General features: G+C 42.9%; 1 protein-coding gene across 1 annotated transcript in view; it reads right to left on the bottom strand.

Annotated features, from left to right (window-relative positions):
• Positions 1 to 24,523, bottom strand: part of LOC139763342 (uncharacterized) — a 305,437-nt gene that overhangs the window by 35,733 nt on the left and 245,181 nt on the right. The window contains exons 19-20 of the mRNA XM_071689364.1: positions 18,581 to 18,908; positions 15,526 to 15,693 (exon numbers count right to left, since the gene is read on the bottom strand). Of these exons, the coding sequence (XP_071545465.1) occupies positions 15,526 to 15,693; positions 18,581 to 18,908 (496 nt within the window). The remainder of the gene's footprint in view (positions 1 to 15,525; positions 15,694 to 18,580; positions 18,909 to 24,523) is intronic.

Raw genomic sequence — 24,523 nt, 5'->3', positions numbered from 1 at the left:
ACCCGCCCACATACACATGTATATACATACATGTCGACACACGCACAATATACATACCTACACATCTCAATGCACACATATATATACACACAAAGACATATACATATATACACATGTACATAATTCATAGTGTCTGCCCTTCATTTGTTCTCATCGACACCCCTCCACCCTCGTGTGCGAGGTAGCGCTGGGAAAAACACCAAAGGCCCCATTCGTTCACACTCAGTCTCTAGCTGTCATGTAATAATGCACTCAAACCACAGCTCCCTTTCCACATCCAGGCCCCACACACTTTGCATGGTTTACCCCAGACGCTTCACATGCCCCGGTTCAATCCATTGACAGCACGTCGACCCCGGTATACCATATCGTTCCAATTCACTCTTTTCCTTGCCCTCCTTTCATCCTCCTGCATGTTCAGGCCCCGATCACTCAAAATCTTTTTCACTCCATCTTTCCACCTCCAATATGGTCTCCCACTTCTCCTCGTTCCCTCTACCTCTGACACATATATCCTCTTGGTCAATCTTTCCCCACTCATTCTCTCCATGTGACCAAACCATTTCAAAACACCCTCTTCTGCTCTCTCAACAACACTCTTTTTATTTCCACACATCTCTCTCACCCTTACATTACTTACTCGATCAAACCACCTGACACAACATATTGTCCTCAAACATCTCATTTCCAGCACATCCACCCTCCTTGCGCACAACTCTATCCATAGCCCACGCCTCGCAACCATACAACATTGTTGGAACCACTATTCCTTCAAACATACCCATTTTTGCTTTCCGAGATAATGTTCTCGACTTCCACACATTCTTCAAGGCCCCCAGAATTTTCGCCCCCTCCCCCACCCTATGATCCACTTCCGCTTCCATGGTTCCATCCGCTGCCAGATCCACTCCCAGATATCTAAAACACTTCACTTCCTCCAGTTTTTCTCCGTTCAAACTCACCTCCCAATTGACTTGACCCTCAACCCTACTGTACCTAATAACCTTGCTCTTATTCACATTTACTCTTAACTTTCTTCTTCCACACACTTTACCAAACTCAGTCACCAGCTTCTGCAGTTTCTCACATGAATCAGCCACCAGCGCTGTATCAACACCAATTGGTGCATATGCACCTGGGCATGAGAAGAAAGATCATGAGAGGCAAGTGTTTTGGGAGCAGCTGAATGAGTGTGTTAGTGGTTTTGATGCACGAGACCGGGTTATAGTGATGGGTGATCTGAATGCAAAGGTCAGTAATGTGGCAGTTGAGGGAATAATTGGTGTACATGGGGTGTTCAGTGTTGTAAATGGAAATGGTGAAGAGCTTGTAGATTTATGTGCTGAAAAAGGACTGATGATTGGGAATACCTGGTTTAAAAAGCGAGATATACATAAGAATACTTATGTAAGTAGGAGAGATGGCCAGAGAGCGTTATTGGATTACGTGTTAACTGACAGGCACGCGAAAGAGAGACTTTTGGATGTTAATGTGCTGAGAGGTGCAACTGGAGGGATGTCTGATCATTATCTTGTGGAGGATAAGGTGAAGATTTGTATGGGTTTTCAGAAAAGAAGAGTGAATGTTGGGGTGAAGAGGGTGGTGAGAGTAAGTGAGCTTGGGAAGGAGACTTGTGTGAGGAAGTACCAGGAGAGACTGAGTACAGAATGGAAAAACGTGAGAACAATGGAAGTAAGGGGAGTGGGGGAGGAATGGGATGTATTTAGGGAATCAGTGATGGATTGCGCAAAAGATGCTTGTGGCATGAGAAGAGTGGGAGGTGGGTTGATTAGAAAGGGTAGTGAGTGGTGGGATGAAGAAGTAAGAGTATTAGTGAAAGAGAAGAGAGAGGCATTTGGACGATTTTTGCAGGGAAAAAATGCAGTTGAGTGGGAGACATATAAAAGAAAGAGACAGAGGTCAAGAGAAAGGTGCAAGAGGTGAAAAAAAGGGCAAATGAGAGTTGGGGTGAGAGAGTATCATTAAATTTTAGGGAGAATAAAAAGATGTTCTGGAAGGAGGTAAATAAAGGTGCGTAAGACAAGGGAGCAAATGGGAACTTCAGTGAAGGGCTCAAATGGGGAGGTGATAACAAGTAGTGGTGATGTGAAAAGGAGATGGAGTGAGTATTTTGAAGGTTTGTTGAATGTGTTTGATGATAGAGTGGCAGATATAGGGTGTTTTGGTCGAGGTGGTGTGCAAAGTGAGAGGGTTAGGGAAAATGATTTGGTAAACAGAGAAGAGGTAGTAAAAGCTTTGCGGAAGATGAAAGCCGGCAGGCAGCAGGTTTGGATGGTATTGCAGTGGAATTTATTAAAAAAGGGGGTGACTGTATTGTTGACTGGTTGGTAAGGTTATTTAATGTATGTATGACTCACGGTGAGGTGCCTGAGGATTGGCGGAATGCGTGCATAGTGCCATTGTACAAAGGCAAAGGGGATAAGAGTGAGTGCTCAAATTACAGAGGTATAAGTTTGTTGAGTAATCCTGGTAAATTATATGGGAGGGTACTGATTGAGAGGGTGAAGGCATGTACAGAGCATCAGATTGGGGAAGAGCAGTGTGGTTTCAGAAGTGGTAGAGGATGTGTGGATCAGGTGTTTCCTTTGAAGAATGTATGTGAGAAATACTTAGAAAAGCAAATGGATTTGTATGTAGCATTTATGGATCTGGAGAAGGCATATGATAGAGTTGATAGAGATGCTCTGTGGAAGGTATTAAGAATATATGGTGTGGGAGGCAAGTTGTTAGAAGCAGTGAAAAGTTTTTATCGAGGATGTAAGGCATGTGTACGTGTAGGAAGAGAGGAAAGTGATTGGTTCTCAGTGAATGTAGGTTTGCGGCAGGGGTGTGTGATGTCTCCATGGTTGTTTAATTTGTTTATGGATGGGGTTGTTAGGGAGGTGAATGCAAGAGTTTTGGAAGGAGGGGCAAGTATGACGTCTGTTGGGGATGAGAGCTTGGGAAGTGAGTCAGTTGTTGTTCGCTGATGATACAGCGCTGGTGGCTGATTCATGTGAGAAACTGCAGAAGCTGGTGACTGAGTTTGGTAAAGTGTGTGAAAGAAGAAAGTTAAGAGTAAATGTGAATAAGAGCAAGGTTATTAGGTACAGTAGGGTTGAGGATCAAGTCAATTGGGAGGTGAGTTTGAATGGAGAAAAACTGGAGGAAGTGAAGTGTTTTAGATATCTGGGAGTGGATCTGGCAGCAGATGGAACCATGGAAGCGGAAGTGGATCATAGGGTGGGGGAGGGGGCGAAAATTCTGGGAGCCTTGAAGAATGTGTCGAAGTCAAGAACATTATCTCGGAAAGCAAAAATGGGTATGTTTGAAGGAATAGTGGTTCCAACAATGTTGTATGGTTGCGAGGCATGGGCTATGGATAGAGTTGTGCGCAGGAGGATGGATGTGCTGGAAATGAGATGTTTGAGGACAATGTGTGGTGTGAGGTGGTTTGATCGAGTAAGTAACGTAAGGGTAAGAGAGATGTGTGGAAATAAAAAGAGCGTGGTTGAGAGAGCAGAAGAGGGTGTTTTGAAATGGTTTGGGCACATGGAGAGAATGAGTGAGGAAAGATTGACCAAGAGGATATATGTGTCGGAGGTGGAGGGAACAAGGAGAAGAGGGAGACCAAATTGGTGGTGGAAAGATGGAGTGAAAAAGATTTTGTGTGGTCGGGGCCTGAACATGCAGGAGGGTGAAAGGAGGGCAAGGAATAGAGTGAATTGGAGCGATGTGGTATACCGGGGTTGACGTGCTGTCAGTGGATTGAATCAGGGCATGTGAAGCGTCTGGGGTAAACCATGGAAAGCTGTGTAGGTATGTATATTTGCGTGTGTAGACGTATGTATATACATGTGTATGGGGGTGGGTTGGGCCATTTCTTTCGTCTGTTTCCTTGCGCTACCTCGCAAACGCGGGAGACAGCGACAAAGCAAAAAAAAAAAAAATATATATATATATACAGGAGTTGTGGGAGTATGTGATAGAATGTAAGAAAGTAAATTCTCGATTAATATGGGTAAAACTGAAAGTTGATAGAGAGAGATGGGTGATTATTGGTGCATATGCACCTGGGCATGAGAAGAAAGATCATGAGAGGCAAGTGTTTTGGGAGCAGCTGAATGAGTGTGTTAGTGGTTTTGATGCACAAGACCAGGTTATAGTGATGGGTGATTTGAATGCAAAGGTGAGTAATGTGGCAGTTGAGGGAATAATTGGTATACATGGGGCGTTCATTGTTGTAAATGGAAATGGTGAAGAGCTTGTAGATTTATGTGCTGAAAAAGGACTGGTGATTGGGAATACCTGGTTTAAAAAGCGAGATATACATAAGTATACGTATGTAAGTAGGAGAGATGGCCAGAGAGCATTATTGGATTACGTGTTAACTGACAGGCGCGCAAAAGAGAGACTTTTGGATGTCAATGTGCTGAGAGGTGCAACTGGAGGGATGTCTGATCATTATCTTGTGGAGGATGAGGTGAAGATTTGTATGGGTTTTCAGAAAAGAAGAGTGAATGTTGGGGTGAAGAGGGTGGTGAGAGTAAGTGAGCTTGGAAGGAGACTTGTGTGAGGAAGTACCAGGAGAGACTGAGTACAGAATGGAAAAAGGTGAGAACAATGGAAGTAAGGGGAGTGGGGGAAGAATGGGATGTATTTAGGGAATCAGTGATGGATTGCGCAAAAGATGCTTGTGGCATGAGAAGAGTGGGAGGTGGGTTGATTAGAAAGGGTAGTGAGTGGTGGGATGAAGAGGTAAGATTATTAGTGAAAGAGAAGAGAGAGGCATTGGACGATTTTTGCAGGGAAAAAATGCAACTGAGTGGGAGATGTATAAAAGAAAGAGACAGGAGGTCAAGAGAAAGGTGCAAGAGGTGAAAAAGAGGGCAAATGAGAGTTGGGGTGAGAGAGTATCATTAAATTTTTGGGAGAATAAAAAGATGTTCTGGAAGGAGGTAAATAAAGTGCGTAAGACAAGGGAGCAAATGGGAACTTCAGTGAAGGGTGCAAATGGGGAGGTGATAACAAGTAGTGGTGATGTGAGAAGGAGATGGAGTGAGTATTTTGAAGGTTTGTTGAATGTGTTTCATGATAGAGTAGCAGATATAGGGTGTTTTAGTTGAAGTGGTGTGCAAGATGAGAGGGTTAGGGAAAATGATTTGGCAAACAGAAAAGAGGAAGTAAAAGCTTTGCAGAAGATGAAAGCTAGCAAGGCAGAGGGTTTGGATGGTAATGCAGTGGAAATTATTAAAAAAGGGTGTGACTGTATCATTGACTGGTTGGTAAGGTTATTTAATGTATGTATGACTCATGGTGAGGTGCCTGAGGATTGGCGGAATGCATGCATAGTGCCATTGTACAAAGGCAAAGGGGATAAGAGTGAGTGCTCAAATTACAGAGGCATAAGTTTGTTGAGTATTCCTGGTAAATTATATGGGAGGGTATTGATTGAGAGGGTGAAGGCATGTACAGAGCATCAGATTGGGGAAGAGCAGTGTGGTTTCAGAAGTGGTAGAGGATGTGTGGATTAGGTGTTTGCTTTGAAGAATGTATGTGAGAAATACTTAGAAAAGCAAATGGATTTGTATGTAGCATTTATGGATCTGGAGAAGGCATATGATAGAGTTGATAGAGATGCTCTGTGGAAGGTATTAAGAATATATGGTGTGGGAGGCAAGTTGTTAGAATCAGTGAAAAGTTTTTATCGAGGATGTAAGGCATGTGTACGTGTAGGAAGAGAGGAAAGTGATTGGTTCCCAGTGAATGTAGGTTTGTGGCAGGGGTGTGTGATGTCTCCATGGTTGTTTAATTTGTTTATGGATGGGGTTGTTAGGGAGGTAAATGCAAGAGTTTTGGAAGGAAAGAGGGGCAAGTATGAAGTCTGTTGGGGATGAGAGAGCTTGAGAAGTGAGTCAGTTGTTGTTCGCTGATGATACAGCGCTGGTGGCTGATTCATGTGAGAAACTGCAGAAGCTGGTGACTGAGTTTGGTAAAGTGTGTGAAAGAAGAAAGTTAAGAGTAAATGTGAATAAGAGCAAGGTTATTAGGTACAGTGAGGGTCAAGTCAATTGGGAGGTAAGTTTGAATGGAGAAAAACTGGAGGAAGTAAAGTGTTTTAGATATCTGGGAGTGGATCTGGCAGCGGATGGAACCATGGAAGCGGAAGTGGATCATAGGGTGGGGGAAGGGGCGAAAATCCTGGGAGCCTTAAAGAATGTGTGGAAGTCGAGAACATTATCTCGGAAAGCAAAAATGGGTATGTTTGAAGGAATAGTGGTTCCAACAATGTCGTATGGTTGCGAGGCGTGGGCTATGGATAGAGTTGTGAGCAGCAGGATGGATGTGCTGGAAATGAGATGTTTGAGGACAATGTGTGGTGTGAGATGGTTTGATCGAGTAAGTAACGTAAGGGTGAGAGAGATGTGTGGAAATAAAGAGAGCGTGGTTGAGAGAGCAGAAGAGGGTGTTTTGAAATGGTTTGGGCACATGGAGAGAATGAGTGAGGAAAGATTGACCAAAAGGATATATGTGTCAGAGGTGGAGGGAACGAGGAGAAGTGGGAGACCATATTGGAGGTGGAAAGATGGAGTGAAAAAGATTTTGTGTGGTCGGGGCCTGAACATGCAGGAGGGTGAAAGGAGGGCAAGGAATAGAGTGAATTGGATCGATGTGGTATACCAGGGTTGATGTGCTGTCAGTGGATTGAATCAAGGCATGTGGGGCGTCTGGGGTAAACCATGGAAAGCTGTGTAGGTATGTATATTTGCGTGTGTGGACGTATGTATATACATGTGTATGGGGGTGGGTTGGGCCATTTCTTTCGTCTGTTTCCTTGCGATACCTCGCAAACGTGGGAGACAGCGACAAAGCAAAAAAAAAAAAAAATATATATATATATATATATATATATATATTTTTTTTTTTTTTTTTTTTCTTTTTTTTTTTTATCTCGTCGCTGTCTCCCGCGGTTGCGAGGTAGCGCAAGGAAACAGACGAAAGAAATGGCCCAACCCCCCCATACACATGTACATACACACGTCCACACACGCAAATATACATACCTACACAGCTTTCCATGGTTTACCCCGGACGCTTCACATGCCTTGATTCAATCCACTGACAGCACGTCAACCCCTGTATACCACATCGCTCCAATTCACTCTATTCCTTGCCCTCCTTTCACCCTCCTGCATGTTCAGGCCCCGATCACACAAAATCCTTTTCACTCCATCTTTCCACCTCCAATTTGGTCTCCCTCTTCTCCTCGTTCCCTCCACCTCCGACACATATATCCTCTTGGTCAATCTTTCCTCACTCATTCTCTCCATGTGCCCAAACCATTTCAAAACACCCTCTTCTGCTCTCTCAACCACGCTCTTTTTATTTCCACACATCTCTCTTACCCTTACGTTACTTACTCGATCAAACCACCTCACACCACACATTGTCCTCAAACATCTCATTTCCAGCACCTCCATCCTCCTGCGCACAACTCTATCCATAGCCCACGCCTCGCAACCATACAACATTGTTGGAACCACTATTCCTTCAAATATATATATATATATATATATATATATATATATATATATATATATATATATATAGATATATATAGATATATACATATCCCTGGGGATAGGGGAGAAAGAATACTTCCTACGTATTCCCTGCGCGTCATAGAAGGCGACTAAAAGGGAAGGGAGCGAGGGGGCTGGAAATCATCCCCTCTTTGTTTTTGTTTTTTCCCCAAAGAAGAAATAGAGAAGGGGGCAAGATTAGGATATTCCCTCAAAGGCCCAGTCCTCTGTTGTTAACACTACCTCGCTAACGCGGAAAATGGCGAATAGTATGAAAGAAAAATAAAAGATATATATATATATATATATATATTATTTTATTATTTTTATTTTGCTTTGTTGCTGTCTCCCGCGTTTGCGAGGTAGCGCAGGGAAACAGACGAAAGAAATGGCCCAACCCACCCCCATACATGACGCAAATATACATACCTATACATCTCAATGTACACATATATATAAACACACAGACACATACATATATACCCATACACACAATTCACACTGTCTGCCTTTATTCCTTCCCATTGCCACCCCGCCACACATGGAATACCATCCCCCTCCCCCCTTATATGTGGGGTAGCGCTAGGAAAAGACAACAAAGGCCTCATTCGTTCACACTCAGTCTCTAGCTGTCATGCAATAATGCCCGAAACCACAGCTCCCTTTCTACATCCAGGCCCCACACAACATTCCATGGTTTACCCCAGACGCTTCACATGCCCTGATTTAATCCACTGACAGCACGTCAACCCCGGTATACCACATCGATCCAATTCACTCTATTCCTTGCCCGCATTTCACCCTCCTGCATGTTCAGGCCCCGATCACTCAAAATTATTTTCACTCCATCTTTCCACCTCCAATTTGGTCTCCCACTTCTCCTCGTTCCCTCCACCTCCAACACATATATCCTCTTGGTCAATCTTTCCTCACTCATTCTCTCCATGTGCCCAAACCATTTCAAAACACCCTCTTCTGCTCTCTCAACCATGCTCTTTTTATTTCCAAACATCTCTCTTACAGAGCATCAGATTGGGGAAGAGCAGTGTGGTTTCAGAAGTGGTAGAGGATGTGTGGATCAGGTGTTTGCTTTGAAGAATGTATGTGAGAAATACTTAGAAAAGCAAATGGATTTGTATGTAGCATTTATGGATCTGGAGAAGGCATATGATAGAGTTGATAGAGATGCTCTGTGAAAGGTATTAAGAATATATGGTGTGGGAGGAAAGTTGTTAGAAGCAGTGAAAAGTTTTTATCGAGGATGTAAGGCATGTGTACGTGTAGGAAGAGAGGAAAGTGATTGGTTCTCAGTGAATGTTGGTTTGCGGCAGGGGTGTGTGATGTCTCCATGGTTGTTTAATTTGTTTATGGATGGGGTTGTTAGGGAGGTAAATGCAAGAGTTTTGGAAAGAGGGGCAAGTATGAAGTCTGTTGGGGATGAGAGAGCTTGGGAAGTGAGTCAGTTGTTGTTCGCTGATGATACAGCGCTGGTGGCTGATTCATGTGAGAAACTGCAGAAGCTGGTGACTGAGTTTGGTAAAGTGTGTGGAAGAAGAAAGTTAAGAGTAAATGTGAATAAGAGCAAGGTTATTAGGTACAGAAGGGTTGAGGGTCAAGTCAATTGGGAGGTGAGTTTGAATGGAGAAAAACTGGAGGAAGTGAAGAGTTTTAGATATCTGGGAGTGGATCTGGCAGCGGATGGAACCATGGAAGCGGAAGTGGATCATAGGGTGGGGGAAGGGGCGAAAATTCTGGGGGCCTTGAAGAATGTGTGGAAGTCGAGAACATTATCTCGGAAAGCAAAAATGGGTATGTTTGAAGGAATAGTGGTTCCAACAATGTCGTATGGTTGCGAGGCATGGGCTATGGATAGAGTTGTGAGCAGGAGGATGGATGTGCTGGAAATGAGATGTTTGAGGACAATGTGTGGTGTGAGATGGTTTGATCGAGTAAGTAACGTAAGGGTGAGAGAGATGTGTGGAAATAAAGAGAGCGTGGTTGAGAGAGCAGATGAGGGTGTTTTGAAATGGTTTGGGCACATGGAGAGAATGAGTGAGGAAAGATTGACCAAAAGGATATATGTGTCAGAGGTGGAGGGAACGAGGAGAAGTGGGAGACCATATTGGAGGTGGAAAGATGGAGTGAAAAAGATTTTGTGTGGTCGGGGCCTGAACATGCAGGAGGGTGAAAGGAGGGCAAGGAATAGAGTGAATTGGATCGATGTGGTATACCAGGGTTGACGTGCTGTCAGTGGATTGAATCAAGGCATGTGGGGCGTCTGGGGTAAACCATGGAAAGCTGTGTAGGTATGTATATTTGCGTGTGTGGACGTATGTATATACATGTGTATGGGGGTGGGTTGGGCCATTTCTTTCGTCTGTTTCCTTGCGATACCTCGCAAACGTGGGAGACAGCGACAAAGCAAGAAAAAAAAAATATATATATATATATATATATATATATATATATATATTTTTTTTTTTTTTCTTTTTTTTTTATACCTCGTCGCTGTCTCCCGCGGTTGCGAGGTAGCGCAAGGAAACAGACGAAAGAAATGGCCCAACCCCCCCATACACATGTACATACACACGTCCACACACGCAAATATACATACCTACACAGCTTTCCATGGTTTACCCCGGACGCTTCACATGCCTTGATTCAATCCACTGACAGCACGTCAACCCCTGTATACCACATCGCTCCAATTCACTCTATTCCTTGCCCTCCTTTCACCCTCCTGCATGTTCAGGCCCCGATCACACAAAATCCTTTTCACTCCATCTTTCCACCTCCAATTTGGTCTCCCTCTTCTCCTCGTTCCCTCCACCTCCGACACATATATCCTCTTGGTCAATCTTTCCTCACTCATTCTCTCCATGTGCCCAAACCATTTCAAAACACCCTCTTCTGCTCTCTCAACCACGCTCTTTTTATTTCCACACATCTCTCTTACCCTTACGTTACTTACTCGATCAAACCACCTCACACCACACATTGTCCTCAAACATCTCATTTCCAGCACCTCCATCCTCCTGCGCACAACTCTATCCATAGCCCACGCCTCGCAACCATACAACATTGTTGGAACCACTATTCCTTCAAATATATATATATATATATATATATATATATATATATATATATATATATATATATATAGATATATATAGATATATACATATCCCTGGGGATAGGGGAGAAAGAATACTTCCTACGTATTCCCTGCGCGTCATAGAAGGCGACTAAAAGGGAAGGGAGCGAGGGGGCTGGAAATCATCCCCTCTTTGTTTTTTTTTTTCCCCAAAGAAGAAATAGAGAAGGGGGCAAGATTAGGATATTCCCTCAAAGGCCCAGTCCTCTGTTGTTAACACTACCTCGCTAACGCGGAAAATGGCGAATAGTATGAAAGAAAAATAAAAGATATATATATATATATATATATATATATATATTATTTTATTATTTTTATTTTGCTTTGTTGCTGTCTCCCGCGTTTGCGAGGTAGCGCAGGGAAACAGACGAAAGAAATGGCCCAACCCACCCCCATACATGACGCAAATATACATACCTATACATCTCAATGTACACATATATATAAACACACAGACACATACATATATACCCATACACACAATTCACACTGTCTGCCTTTATTCCTTCCCATTGCCACCCCGCCACACATGGAATACCATCCCCCTCCCCCCTTATATGTGGGGTAGCGCTAGGAAAAGACAACAAAGGCCTCATTCGTTCACACTCAGTCTCTAGCTGTCATGCAATAATGCCCGAAACCACAGCTCCCTTTCTACATCCAGGCCCCACACAATATTCCATGGTTTACCCCAGACGCTTCACATGCCCTGATTTAATCCACTGACAGCACGTCAACCCCGGTATACCACATCGATCCAATTCACTCTATTCCTTGCCCGCATTTCACCCTCCTGCATGTTCAGGCCCCGATCACTCAAAATTATTTTCACTCCATCTTTCCACCTCCAATTTGGTCTCCCACTTCTCCTCGTTCCCTCCACCTCCAACACATATATCCTCTTGGTCAATCTTTCCTCACTCATTCTCTCCATGTGCCCAAACCATTTCAAAACACCCTCTTCTGCTCTCTCAACCATGCTCTTTTTATTTCCAAACATCTCTCTTACAGAGCATCAGATTGGGGAAGAGCAGTGTGGTTTCAGAAGTGGTAGAGGATGTGTGGATCAGGTGTTTGCTTTGAAGAATGTATGTGAGAAATACTTAGAAAAGCAAATGGATTTGTATGTAGCATTTATGGATCTGGAGAAGGCATATGATAGAGTTGATAGAGATGCTCTGTGAAAGGTATTAAGAATATATGGTGTGGGAGGAAAGTTGTTAGAAGCAGTGAAAAGTTTTTATCGAGGATGTAAGGCATGTGTACGTGTAGGAAGAGAGGAAAGTGATTGGTTCTCAGTGAATGTTGGTTTGCGGCAGGGGTGTGTGATGTCTCCATGGTTGTTTAATTTGTTTATGGATGGGGTTGTTAGGGAGGTAAATGCAAGAGTTTTGGAAGAAGAGGGGCAAGTATGAAGTCTGTTGGGGATGAGAGAGCTTGAGAAGTGAGTCAGTTGTTGTTCGCTGATGATACAGCGCTGGTGGCTGATTCATGTGAGAAACTGCAGAAGCTGGTGACTGAGTTTGGTAAAGTGTGTGAAGAAGAAAGTTAAGAGTAAATGTGAATAAGAGCAAGGTTATTAGGTACAGAAGGGTTGAGGGTCAAGTCAATTGGGAGGTGAGTTTGAATGGAGAAAAACTGGAGGAAGTGAAGTGTTTTAGATATCTGGGAGTGGATCTGGCAGCGGATGGAACCATGGAAGCGGAAGTGGATCATAGGGTGGGGGAAGGGGCGAAAATTCTGGGGGCCTTGAAGAATGTGTGAAAGTCGAGAACATTATCTCGGAAAGCAAAAATGGGTATGTTTGAAGGAATAGTGGTTCCAACAATGTTGTATGGTTGCGAGGCGTGGGCTATGGATAGAGTTGTGCGCAGGAGGATGGATGTGCTGGAAATGAGATGTTTGAGGACAATGTGTGGTGTGAGGTGGTTTGATCGAGTGAGTAACGTAAGGGTAAGAGAGATGTGTGGAAATAAAAAGAGCGTGATTGAGAGAGCAGAAGAGGGTGTTTTGAAGTGGTTTGGGCACATGGAGAGGATGAGTTAGGAAAGATTGACCAAGAGGATATATGTGTCGGAGGTGGAGGGAACAAGGAGAAGAGGGAAACCAAATTGGAGGTGGAAAGATGGAGTGAAAAAGATTTTGTGTGATCGGGGCCTGAACATGCAGGAGGGTGAAAGGAGGGCAAGGAATAGAGTGAATTGGAGCGATGTGGTATACCGAGGTTGACGTGCTGTCAGTGGATTGAATCAAGGCATGTGAAGCGTCTGGGGTAAGCCATGGAAAGCTGTGTAGGTATGTATATTTGCGTGTGTGGACGTATGTATATACATGTGTATGGGGGGGGTTGGGCCATTTCTTTCGTCTGTTTCCTTGCGCTACCTCGCAAACGCGGGAGACAGCGACAAAGTATAATAAAAATAAATATAATATCTCTCTTACTCTCACATTACTTACACGATCAAACCACCTCACACCACGCATTGTTCTCAAACATCTCATTTCCAGCACATCCACCCTAATGCGCACAAATCTATCCATAGCCCATGCCTCGCAACCATACAACATTGTTGGAACCACTATTCCTTCAAACATACCCATTTTTGCTTTCCGAGATAATGTTCTCGACTTCCACACATTCTTCAAGGCTCCCAGGATTTTCGCCCCCTCCCCCACCCTATGATTCACTTCCGCTTCCATGGTTCCATCCGCTGCCAGATCCACTCCAAGATATCTAAAACACTTTACTTCCTCCAGTTTTTCTCCATTCAAACTTACCTCCCAATTGACTTGACCCTCAACCCTACTGTATCTAATAACCTTGCTCTTATTCACATTTACTCTTAACTTTCTTCTTCCACACACTTTACCAAACTCAGTCACCAGCTTCTGCAGTTTCTCACATGAATCAGCCACCAGCGCTGTATCATCAGCAAACAACAACTGACTCACTTCTCAAGCTCTCTCATCCCCAACAGACTTCATACTTGCCCCTCTTTCCAAAACTCTTGCATTTACCTCCCTAACAACCCCATCCATAAACAAATTAAACAACCACGGAGACATCACACACCCCTGCCGCAAACCTACATTCACTGAGAACCAATCACTTTCCTCTCTTCCTACACGTACACATGCCTTACATCCTCGATAAAAACTTTTCACTGATTCTAACAACTTGCCTCCCACACCATATATTCTTAATACCTTCCACAGAGCATCTCTATCAACTCTATCATATGCCTTCTCCAGATCCATAAATGCTACATACAAATCCATTTGCTTTTCTAAGTATTTCTCACATACATTCTTCAAAGCAAACACCTGATCCACACATCCTCTACCACTTCTGAAACCACACTGCTCTTCCCCAATCTGATGCTCTGTACATGCCTTCACCCTCTCAATCAATACCCTCCCATATAATTTACCAGGAATACTCAACAAACTTATACATCTGTAATTTAAGCACTCACTCTTACCCCTTTGCCTTTGTACAATGGCACTATGCACGCATTCCGCCAATCCTCAGGCACCTCACCATGAGTCATACATACATTAAATAACCTTACCAACCACTCAGCAATACAGTCACCCCCTTTTTTAATAAATTCCACTGCAATACCATCCAAACCTGCTGTCTTGCCGGCTTTCATCTTCTGCAAAGCTTTTACTACCTCTTCTCTGTTTACCAAATCATTTTCCCTAACCCTCTCACTTTGCACACCACCTCGACCAAAACACCCTTTATCTGCCACTCTATCATCAAACACATTCAACAAACCTTCAAAATACTCACTCCATCTCCTTCTCACATCACCACTACTTGTTATCACCTCCCCATTTGCGCCCTTCACTGAAGTTCCCATTTGCTCCCTTGTCTTACGCACTTTATTTACCTCCTTCCAGAACATCTTTTTTTTCTCCCTAAAATTTAATGATACTCTCTCACCCCAACTCTCATTTGCCCCCTTTTTCACCTCTTGCACCTTTCTCTTGACCTCCTGTCTCTTTCTTTTATACATCTCCCACTCAATTGCATTTTTTCCCCTGCAAAAATCGTCCAAATGCCTCTCTCTTCTCTTTCACTAATAATCTTACTTCTTCATCCCACCACTCACTACCCTTTCTAATCAACCCACCTCCCACTCTTCTCATGCCACAAGCACCTTTTTTCGCAATCCATCACTGATTCCCTAAATACATCCCATTCCTCCCCCACTCCCCTTACTTCCATTGTTCTCACCTTTTTCCATTCTGTACTCAGTCTCTCCTGGTACTTCCTCACACAAGTCTCCTTCCCAAGCTCACTTACTCTCACCACCCTCTTCACCCCAACATTCACTCTTCTTTTCTGAAAACCCATACAAATCTTCACCTTATCCTCCACAAGATAATGATCAGACATCCCTCCAGTTGCACCTCTCAGCACATTAACATCCAAGAGTCTCTCTTTCGCGCCTGTCAATTAACACGTAATCCAATAACGCTCTCTGGCCATCTCTCCTACTTACATACGTATACTTATGTATATCACGCTTTTTAAACCAGGTATTCCCAATCACCAGTCCTTTTTCAGCACATAAATCTACAAGCTCTTCACCATTTCCATTTACATCACTGAACACCCCATGTATACCAATTATTCCCTTGCACACACTAAATCCTTACAGATATTAATTTCATTAGATAAATTGCTGTATTTCTCTGAATTGCAAAAAAGACTTTGTGATATAATATGAATATGTATATGTGTGCGTAAGGGCATTTATGATTAAATATCTATATAAAATCATAACAAAAACTCACCTTTTCTCCCTGATCTGTCATGAAATTTGGCCAAAAACGAATGACAGAGACTCCCCTCTCAGTGTCACTCAGGCACAGCTCCCCACCATCCTCCACCAGCCACTCTGGGACGTTAATGCAAAAACCCTCCATTTCCTTCATATCCAACTGCATTAGTGATAAAATGGATTGTTAGTAATACAGATATTAACAGAAATAATTATCAAAAAATTCTTTACTATCAAGTGTGGTCTTCTGAATATACCATACGAACTCTGACACTAAATGACAAACCCTTCAGAAAGGATGTAGTATTAGGCTGAGTTAACCATATTAAGAGATATCATGGGATATATAAAATATGAAAAAGTATGTGATCTGAAGAAAGTGGGCTGAGTGAAGAAAACAGAACACTTAAAAAACTCCAAGCTCACCGCAATCTTTATTCCAGTTAATGATTCCTCACTGCAATCTTTATTCCAGATAGTGATTCCTCATGCTGGCACACCATCTTTCAGATTCATTCATTCGTTCATCAGCGTTCTAAACTCCTTTTCTTGCTTTTGCGTTCTAACCTCCTTTTCTTGCTTTAAGTGAAAATTGTTCAAGCAGATCTCTAACCAGCACACACAAATGTACATGTCCTCAAGCAATGCAGAAAAGTAATGGACCATCTGAGTTGCTCAAAAAGCTGATGAAAGAGGAATCAATTCCTCAAAAGCAAATTAGTATAGCAGTTAGCATTCCTGACCATTCCCTGATTCAATCCATTGACAGCACATTGGCCCCGGTAAGCCACATTGTTCCAATTCACTCTATTCCTTGCACATTTCTCCCCCTCCTGGAAGTTCAGGCTCCAATCACTCAAAATCACTTTCACTCCATCCTCCCACATCCAATTTGGTCTCCTGCTTCTCCTTGTTCCCTCTACCTTTGAAACATATATCCTCTTTGTCAATCATTCCTAATTCATTCTCTCCATATGTTCAAACGATTTCAACACACCTTCTGCTCTCTCAACCACACTTTTTAATTCCACACATCTTTCTTACCCTTTCATTACTTACTCGATCAAACCACCTCACACCACATACTGTCTTCAAACACTTCATTTCCAACACATCCACCCTCCTTTGAACAACCCTATCTTTAGCCTATGCCTCGCAACCATGTGATATTGTTGGAACTACTATTCCTTCAAACATGCCCATTTTTGCTCTATGTGATAATGTTCTCTCACATGCCTTCTTCATTGCTCCCAGAACCTTCGCCACCTCCCCCACCCTGTGACTCAATTCCACTTCCATGGTTCCATTCGCTGCTAAGTTCACTCCCAGATATCAAAACACTTCACTTCCTCAAATTCTTCTCCATTCAAACTTACATCTCATGTAATGTCTCCCTCAAAAATACAGAATAATATAACCTTCCTCCTATTCACATTTACTCTCAACTTTCTCCTTACACATACTTCTCCAAAATCATTCACTAACTTCTGCAGCTTCTCACTCGAATCAGCCATACAACAACAACTGACTCATTTCCTAGGCCCTCTTATCCAAAACAGAATGCATACTCACTCCTCTCTCCAAAGCTCTTCCATTTACCTCCCTAACCACCCCATCCATAAACAAATTAAACAACCATGGCAACATCATACTCCCTTGCCAAAGACCAACATTCACTGGGAACCAATCACTCTCCTCTCTTCCTACTCGTACATATGCCTTACATCCTTGGCAAAAACTTTTCACTGCTTCTAGCAACCTAACTCCCACATCATCTCTATCAACCCTATCATATGCGTTCTCTAGATACATAAATGTTACATACAAATCCATCTGTTTTTCTAAGTATTTCTCACACACATCCTTCAAAGGAAACACCTGATCCACACATCTACCACTTCTGAAACCACACTGCTCTTCCCCAACCAGATGCTCTGTACATGCCTTCATCCTCTCTACCATATAATATCCCAGGAATAATCAATAACTTATGCCTCTGTAGTTTGAACACTCACCTATATCCCCATTGCCTTTGTACACTGGCATTATGCATGCATTCTGCCAATCCTCAGGCACTTCATCAAGATCCATACATACATATGATATCCTTACCAACCAATCAACAACACAGCCATCCCCTTTCTTAATAAATTCTACTGCAATACCATCCAAACCTGCTGCCTTGTTGGATTTCATCTTCCACAGAGCTTTCAGTACCTCTTCTCTCTTAACCAAACCATTCCCCCTGACCCTCTCACTTCGCACACCATTCCGACCAAAGCACCCTATATCTTCCACTCTATCATCAAACACATTCAACAAACCTTTAAAATACACATACCAACTCCTTCTCACTTTATCACTACCTGTTATAACTTCCCTCCTTGACCCCTTCAACCATAAGGGTGAGAGACTATCATCAAATTTTAGGGAGAATAAAAAGATGTTTTCAAAGGAGTTCAATAACATGCATAAAACAAGAGACAAATGGGAACACCAGTGAAGGGGGCAAATGGGGAGGTAATAACAAATAGTGATGAAGTGAAAAGGACATGGAGAGAGTATTTTGAAGGTTTGTTGGATGTGTATCATGACAGAGTGGCAGATATATGGTGTTTTGGTCAGGGTGGTGTGCGAAGTGAATGGGCTAGGGAGAATGGTTTGGTAATGAAGGCCAGCAAGGCGGCAGGTTCGGATGGTATTGCAGTAGAATTTATTATAAAAGGGAGTGACTGTGTTGTTCATTGGTTGGTAAGGATATTCAATATATGTATGGATCATGGTGAAGTACCTAAGGATTGGCAGAATGCATGCATAGTGCCATTGTACATAGGCAAAGGGGATAAAAGTGAGAGTTCAAAGGTAAGGATATTCAATATATGTATGGATCATGGTGAAGTACCTGAGGATTGGCAGAATGCATGCATAGTGCCATTGTACAAAGGTAAAGGGGATAAAAGTGAGAGTTCAAATTACAAAGGCATAAGCTTATTGAGTATACATAAATATTCATCTTCATTCTTGTAATGTAACTGAATGTAACTGACCTCTTTTGGTAGAGGGGTATCAAAGTTGTTGGCATCACGAAGAGAATATCTATTTGATTCATTAAATCTTGATAGTTCTGGACTGTCCAAACGTGGTGGTAAGTCACGCCTATCATCAAGGTGTTCTCTAAGGTGATCATCGTCCTTTTGTCCAAATGAAGAATATGATCGGAAACTGGTACTGTATGAACCAAAATAAGCTCTATGTGTAGGTGGAGCACTAGGGCCAGGAGAGGCTGTATAGTTGTTGTCATATTCGGGTCGGTACTGTCGGGAAAGGTCAATGTCATCTAAGCAACGCATCTTGTAAGGGGGTTCATCTTTCACACTGAAATAGAAAAAAGTCATTACAGTTCTATTCTTTTCATACATATTTGCAAATTTCCGCATCAGCTAGGTAGCGCCAAGAACAGAAAACTGAGCCTTAGAAGAAAATAATTCTGACTTGGCCCCTTTCTCTGTTCCTTCTCTTGGAAAAAGAAAAACTGGAAGGGATGATTTCCAACACCCCTCCCCTCCTGCAACACCCACTCCCAATCTTCAAATCATTATTTCTCATACTTGATTGCCACTTCCCACATCAGGGAGGTAATGTTCGGAAATACACGAACAAAATCACATATAATGACACAACCACAGAAGAAGGAGTCATGCAGGGAGTGCTCCTCCTCCTCAAAGGCTCAAATTGAGGTGTCTAAATGTGTGTAGATGTAACCAAGATGAGAAAAAAGGAGAGATAGGTAGTAAGTTTGAGGAAAAAAACCCGGATGTTTTGGCTCTGAGGGAAACAAAGCTCAAAGGTAAAGGGGAAGAGTGGTTTGGGAATGTCTTGGGAGTAAAGTCAGGGGTTGGTGAGAGGACAAAAGCAAAGGAAGTAGCACTACTCTGTAACAGGAGTTGTGGGAGTATGTGATAGAGTGTAAGAAAGTAAACTCTAGATTAATACGGGTAAAAGTGAAAGTGGATGGAGAGAGATGGGTGATTATTGGTGCTTATACACAGGTCATGAGAAGAAAGATCATGAGAGGCAAGTGTTACAGGATCAGCTGGGTGCATGTGCTAGTTGCTTTCATGCATAAGACCAGGTTACAGTGATGGGTGATTTGAATGCAGAGGTGAGTAATGTGGCAGTTGAGGATATAATTGGTGTACATGGTGTCTTCAGTGTTGTAAATGGAAATGGTGAAGAGCTTATAGATCAATGCGCTGAAAAAACACTGGTGACTGGGAATACCTGGTTCAAAAGGAAGATATACATAAGTATATGTATGTAAGTAGGAGAGATGGCCAGAGAGCATTATTGGATTACGCGCCAATTGATAGGCACGTGAAAGAGAGACTTTTGGATGTTAATGTGCTAAGAGGGGCAGCTAGAGGGATGTCTAATCATTATCTTGTGGAGGCGAAGGTGATGATTTGTAAAGGTTTTCAGAAAAGAAGAGAGAATATTGTGAGAGTAAGTGAGTTTGGAAAGGAGAACTGTGTGAGGAAGTACCAGGAAAGAGTGAGTGCAGAATGGCAAAAGGTGAGAGTAAATGATGTAAGGGGAGTGGTGGAGAATGGGAGGTATTTAGGGAAACAGTGATGGCTTGCACAAGATGCTTATGGCATGAGAAAGGTGGGAGATGGGCAGATTAGAAAGGGTAGTGAGTGGTGGGTTGAAGAAGTAAGATTGTTAGTGAAAGAGAAGAGAGAGACATTTGGACAATTTTTGCAGGGAATTAGTGCAAATGACTGGGAGATACATAAAAAAGAAAAAGCGGCAGGAGGTAAAGAGAAAGGTGCAAGAAAAGATGTTGTGGAGGGAGATAAATAAAGTGTGTACGACAAGAGAACAAATGGGAACATCAGTAAATAGGGCTAATGGGGAGGTAATAACAAGTAGTGGTGAAGTGAGGAGATGGAGTGAGTATTTTGAAGGTTTGCTGAATGTGCTTGATGATAGAGTGGCAGATAGAGGGTATTTTGGTTAAGGTGGTGTGCAAAGGGAGAGGGTTAGGGAGAATGGTTTGGTAAACTGAGAAGAGGTAGTGAAAGCTTTGCAGAAGATGAAAGCCAGCAAGGCAACAGGTTTGGATGGTATTGCAGTGGAATTTATTAAAAAATGGGGTGATTATGTTGTTGATTGGCTAGTAAGGATATTCAATGTATGTATGGTGAAGTGCCTGAGGATTGGCGGAATGCATGCATAGTGCCATTGTACAAAGGGAAAGGGGATAAAGGTGAATGTTCAAATCACAGAAGTATAAGTTTGTTCAAGTCTATCTGGGAAATCATATGGAAGGGTATTGACTGAGAGGGTAAAGGCATGTACAGAGTATCAGACTGGGGATGAGCAGTGTGGTTTCAGAATTGGTAGAGGATGTGTGAATCAGGTGTTTGCTTTGAGGAATGTAAGTGAAAAATACTTAGAAAAACAGATGGATTTGTAGGTAGCATTTATGGATCTAAAGAAGGCATATGATAGGGTTGACAGAGATGCTTTGTGGACAGAGATGCTTTGTGGAAGGTATTAAGAGTGTATGGTGAGGGAGGTAAGTTGCTGGAAGCAGTGAAAAGCTTTTACCAAGGATGTAATGCATGTGTACAAGTAGGGAGAGAGGAAAGTGATTGGTTTCCAGTGAACATCGGTTTGCGGTAGGGGTGTATGATGTCTCCATGGGTGTTTAATTTCTTTATGGATGGGGTGGTTAGGGAGGTGAATGCAGGAGTTTTGGAGAGGGGCAAGTGTGTAGTCTGTTGTAGGTGAGAGGGCTTGGGAAGTGAGTCACTTGTTTTTCGCTAATGATACAGGGCATGTGGCTAATTTGGGTGAGAAACTGCAGAAGTTGGTAAATGAGTTTGGTAAAGTATGTGTGAAAGAAGAAAGATGAGAGAGAATGTGAGTAAGAGCAAGGTTATTAGGTTCAAAAGGGTTGAGGGACAAGTTAATTAGGAGGTAAGTTTGAACGTGCGAAAGAGAGACTTTTGGATGTTAATGTGCTGAGAAGTGCAACTGGAGGCATGTCTGATCATTATCTTGTGGAGGCTAAGGTGAAGATTTGTATGGGTTTTCAGAAAAGAAGAGTGAATGTTGGGGTGAAGAGGGTGGTGAGAGTAAGTGAGCTTGGGAAGGAGACCTGTGTGAGGAAGTACCAGGAGAGACTGAGTACAGAATGGAAAAAGGTGAGAACAATAGAAGTAAGGGGAGTGGGGGAGGAATGGGATGTATTTAGGAAATCAGTGATGGATTGCGCAAAAGATGCTTGTGGCATGAGAAGAGTGGGAGGTGGGTTGATTAGAAAGGGTAGTGAGTGGTGGGATGAAGAAGTAAGAGTATTAGTGAAAGAGGAGAGAGAGACATTTGGACGATTTTTGCAGGGAAAAAATGCAATTGAGTGGGAGATGTATAAAAGAAAGACAGGAGGTCAAGAGAAAGGTGCAAGAGGTGAAAAAAAGGGCAAATGAGAGTTGGGGTGAGAGAGTATCATTAAATTTCAGGGAGAATAAAAAGATGTTCTGGAAGGAGGTAAATAAAGTGCGTAAGACAAGGGAGCAAATGGGAACTTCAGTGAAGGGCGCAAATGGGGAGGTGATAACAAGTAGTGGTGATGTGAGAAGGAGATGGAGTGAGTATTTTGAAGGTTTGTTGAATGTGTTTGATGATAGAGTGGCAGATATAGGGTGTTTTGGTCGAGGTGGTGTGCAAAGTGAGAGGGTTAGGGAAAATGATTTGGTAAACAGAGAAGAGGTAGTGAAAGCTTTGCGGAAGATGAAAGCCGGCAAGGCAGCAGGTTTGGATGGTATTGCAGTGGAATTTATTAAAAAAGGGGGTGACTGTATTGTTGACTGGTTGGTAAGGTTATTTAATGTATGTATGACTCATGGTGAGGTGCCTGAGGATTGGCGGAATGCGTGCATAGTGCCATTGTACAAAGGCAAAGGGGATAAGAGTGAGTGCTCAAATTACAGAGGTATAAGTTTGTTGAGTATTCCTGGTAAATTATATGGGAGGGTATTGATTGAGAGGGTGAAGGCATGTACAGAGCATCAGATTGGGGAAGAGCAGTGTGGTTTCAGAAGTGGTAGAGGATGTGAGGTTCAGGTGTTTGCTTTGAAGAATGTATGTGAGAAATACTTAGAAAAGCAAATGGATTTGTATGTGGCATTTATGGATCTGGAGAAGGCATATGATAGAGTTGATAGAGATGCTCTGTGGAAGGTATTAAGAATATATGGTGTGGGAGGAAAGTTGTTAGAAGCAGTGAAAAGTTTTTATCGAGGATGTAAGGCATGTGTACGTGTAGGAAGAGAGGAAAGTGATTGGTTCTCAGTGAATGTAGGTTTGCGGCAGGGGTGTGTGATGTCCCCATGGTTGTTTCATTTGTTTATGGATGGGGTTGTTAGGGAGGTAAATGCAAGAGTTTTGGAAAGAGGGGCAAGTATGAAGTCTGTTGGGGATGAGAGAGCTTGGGAAGTGAGTCAGTTGTTGTTCGCTGATGATACAGCGCTGGTGGCTGATTCATGTGAGAAACTGCAGAAGCTGGTGACTGAGTTTGGTAAAGTGTGTGGAAGAAGAGAGTTAAGAGTAAATGTGAATAAGAGCAAGGTTATTAGGTACAGTAGGGTTGAGGGTCAAGTCAATTGGGAGGTGAGTTTGAATGGAGAAAAACTGGAGGAAGTGAAGTGTTTTAGATATCTGGGAGTGGATCTGGCAGCGGATGGAACCATGGAAGCGGAAGTGGATCATAGGGTGGGGGAGGGGGCGAAAATTCTGGGGGCCTTGAAGAATGTGTGGAAGTCGAGAACATTATCTCGGAAAGCAAAAATGGGTATGTTTGAAGGAATAGTGGTTCCAACAATGTTGTATGGTTGCGAGGCGTGGGCTATGGATAGAGTTGTGCGCAGGAGGATGGATGTGCTGGAAATGAGATGTTTGAGGACAATGTGTGGTGTGAGGTGGTTTGATCGAGTGAGTAACGTAAGGGTAAGAGAGATGTGTGGAAATAAAAAGAGCGTGGTTGAGAGAGCAGAAGAGGAGGGTGTTTTGAAGTGGTTTGGGCACATGGAGAGAATGAGTGAGGAAAGATTGACCAAGAGGATATATGTGTCGGAGGTGGAGGGAACGAGGAGAAGAGGGAGACCAAATTGGAGGTGGAAAGATGGAGTGAAAAAGATTTTGTGTGATCGGGGCCTGAACATGCAGGAGGGTGAAAGGAGTGCAAGGAATAGAGTGAATTGGAGCGATGTGGTATACCGGGGTTGACGTGCTGTCAGTGGATTGAATCAAGGCATGTGAAGCGTCTGGGGTAAACCATGGAAAGCTGTGTAGGTATGTATATTTGCATGTGTAGACGTATGTATATACATGTGTATGGGGGGGGTTGGGCCATTTCTTTCGTCTGTTTCCTTGCGCTACCTCGCAAATGCGGGAGACAGCGACAAAGTATAATAAAAAAATATAAAAAAAAGTTTGAACGGAGAAAAACTGGAGGGAGTGAAGCATTTTAGATATCTGAGAGTAGATTTAGCAAAGGATGGAACCATGGAAGCGGAACTGAGTCACAGGGTGGGGGAGGGAGCAATGGTTCTGGAAGAGTTGAAGAATGTGTGGAAGGCAAGAACATTATCTCAATGAGCAAAAATGGGTATGTTTGAAGGAATAGCGATTCCAACAGTGTTATATGGTTGCGAGGCATGGGCTATAGATAAGGTTGTGCAGAGGAGGGTGGATGTGCTAAAAATGAGATGTTTGAGGTCAATATATGGTGTGAGGTGGTTTGATGGAGTAAGTAATGAAAGGGTAAGAGAGATGTGTGGTAATAAAATGAGTGTGGTTGAGGGAGCAGAAGAGGGTGTGTTGAAATGGTTTGGTCACATGGAGAGAATGAGTGAGGAAAGATTGACAAAGAGGATATATGTGTCAGAGATGGAGGGAACGAGGAGAAATGGGAGACCAAATTG

Source organism: Panulirus ornatus, chromosome 46, assembly GCF_036320965.1.
Source record: "Panulirus ornatus isolate Po-2019 chromosome 46, ASM3632096v1, whole genome shotgun sequence".
NCBI lineage: Eukaryota > Metazoa > Arthropoda > Malacostraca > Decapoda > Palinuridae > Panulirus > Panulirus ornatus.
Note: the sequence above shows the minus strand (reverse complement) of the source record. Positions and strands in the feature narration are given on the sequence as shown.